The sequence below is a fragment of the Sciurus vulgaris genome (assembly GCF_902686455.1).
Source record: "Sciurus vulgaris genome assembly, chromosome: 16".
Taxonomy (NCBI): domain Eukaryota; kingdom Metazoa; phylum Chordata; class Mammalia; order Rodentia; family Sciuridae; genus Sciurus; species Sciurus vulgaris.
In genome coordinates, this window is record NC_136477.1 from 7003187 (window position 1) to 7005400 (window position 2214).

Consider the following 2214-nt stretch of genomic DNA (forward strand, 5'->3'; position numbering starts at 1 on the left):
CTTGTAGTTCTGATGTATTTGTTTTGATTTCAAGACACTTTATTGCACGTACCTGAGAAGCAAACAGGAATTTCATGAGCTTCTGTTCAGTTGTTCCCTCTTCTGGCTTCTCTCTCTGTGCAAGCTGGCTAGCGGGCCTTTCAGCACCCTGATGCTCCCCTGATGGTTTTGGTTATCAAGTAAGGATAACCTGTTTTTCTTCTGCATTTGTTCCCCTCATCTCTTCCTTCTGTAATGACCCGTGCCAGGTGTCCTCATTTTGTTCGTGCCAGGAGCAAAACACGACAGAAATACCAGGAGTGTCTTGGATCTCAGGCAGTGTTGTTGAAGATATGTTTTCTCACTACTCATCCTGGCAATATTCCTATTAGGAATTATAGAGGTTCCCAAAAATACAAATAAGGAGCCTGACACTTCTTGCAGAACTCAGCAAATTTCCTTCTTTACCAAACAAGCACTGAAGTCAGGATGAAAGCCCCATCACTCTGAGTTAAAGTCCTGTTTTTCATCTATTGTATTTATTTTATTTTATTTGTTCTTTTTAATTATACATGACAATAGAATGTATTTTGACATACCATATGTACATGGAGTTGAAATCTTGATGAAAGTTGCTATTATTGATTTAGGTGTAATATTGTCTGTTTATTCATTTACTGTTCATTTAAGGATTGGAGAAGTCTCAGGGAAAAGCCACATTTTATTTGCTTTTTAATTCCTATGAGGTGGATCAAGTAGAAAAGGAGGTTGTATTAAAGAATAAACAGTCAGATAGTTGGAGAGTCGAAGTGAGAAAGACAGGAGGTTGAGAGGGAAGGGAGCAGGTCACAGGAGCTGAGAAGATTGTAACTCTACTCACCTCACCATGCAGACACCATGCTTTCCTAATAAGGAATTGAGTGCATCCATTATCTGTCTCCTCACATCTATCTATCCCATCAGTCTCTCCAACAGCACGGAATCAGAAAACCAAGTGGGCACAGTAGAATTTCTTCTCCTGGGCCTCTCAGACGACCCAGATCTCAGCCCCTCCTCTTTGGACTGTTCCTGTCTATGTACCTGGTCACTGTTCTTCGGAACCTGCTCATCATCCTGGCCATCTCCTCTGACTCCCACCTCCACATCCCCATGTACTTCTTCCTCTCCAACCTGTCCTTCACTGACATCTGTTTCATCTCTACCACTGTCCCCAAGATGCTGGTGAACATCCAGAGACAGAGTAAGATCATCAGTTACACAGACTGCCTGAGCCAGGTTTGCTTTGGTGTGGGTTTTGCTGGATTGGAAAACTTTCTCCTTGCAGCAATGGCTTATGACCGTTACGTGGCCATCTGTCATCCACTCAGGTACTCAGTCATCATGAATCTCCGCCTCTGTGTCCTGCTAATTCTGTTGCCCTTGATCATCAGTGTTGTGTATGCCCTGCTCCAAAGTTTGATGCTGCTGAGGCTGTCCTTCTGCACTGACCTGGAGATCCCTCACTTCTTCTGTGAACTTGTTCAGGTCATCAAGCTGGTCTGTTCTGACACCCTTCTCAATAACATCCTAGTATATGTGATGACAAGCATACTGGGTGGTCTTCCTCTCTTGGGGATTGTTGTTTCTTATATTAAAATTGTCTCCTCTATTCTGCAAATGCCATCAGCTGGCAGAAAGTCTAAAGCCTTTTCCACCTGTGGGTCTCATCTCTCAGTGGTCTCCTTGTTCTATGGGACAGGTTTTGGAGTGTATATTAGCTCTGCAGGTACAGATTTACCCAGAAAAAGTGCAATAGCCTCAGTGATGTATTCTGTGGTTCCTCCAATGTTGAACCCTTTTATTTACAGCCTGAGGAACAGGGACATGAAGAAGGCCTTAATGAAACTCAATCAAATGTCTACCTGTGATTAGTTCCGTGCTTTGTGCTTTGACTTCTAAAATGAATCAACATCCGGGAACACTGGATGATCCAAACAGTTTTCTCCTACCACTAAGGTCTTATCTGCAATGCTTAGCTCCTCTTCTGATCTGGGTATTTCTGCTTAGAATGGAAACTGACTTGGGTCTCCAGTAGTTTTGGATTCTTGGCAACTCTTGTGAACTTTTTGAGCTTAATTTTGTGGTCAGCTTCCACAGAGGCAGAACATAAGCAAAGGGCTCTTGCTATTGAGATTTTGGGGTATTTCTCAGGAGAATGTGAGTGACAGTAGTGTGGCAGGACAAAGGTTGGAGCTA

General features: G+C 43.1%; 1 protein-coding gene across 1 annotated transcript; it reads left to right on the forward strand.

Annotated features, from left to right (window-relative positions):
- Positions 1-1053: 1053 nt before the first annotated feature.
- Positions 1054-1890, forward strand: LOC306647072 (olfactory receptor 7G2-like; the record flags this gene model as incomplete). The annotated part of the gene is made up of 1 exon (XM_079116105.1): positions 1054-1890. The coding sequence occupies one exon, from the start codon at positions 1054-1056 to the stop codon at positions 1888-1890; it is 837 nt and encodes a 278-aa protein (XP_078972231.1).
- Between the last annotated feature and the right edge of the window lie 324 nt (positions 1891-2214).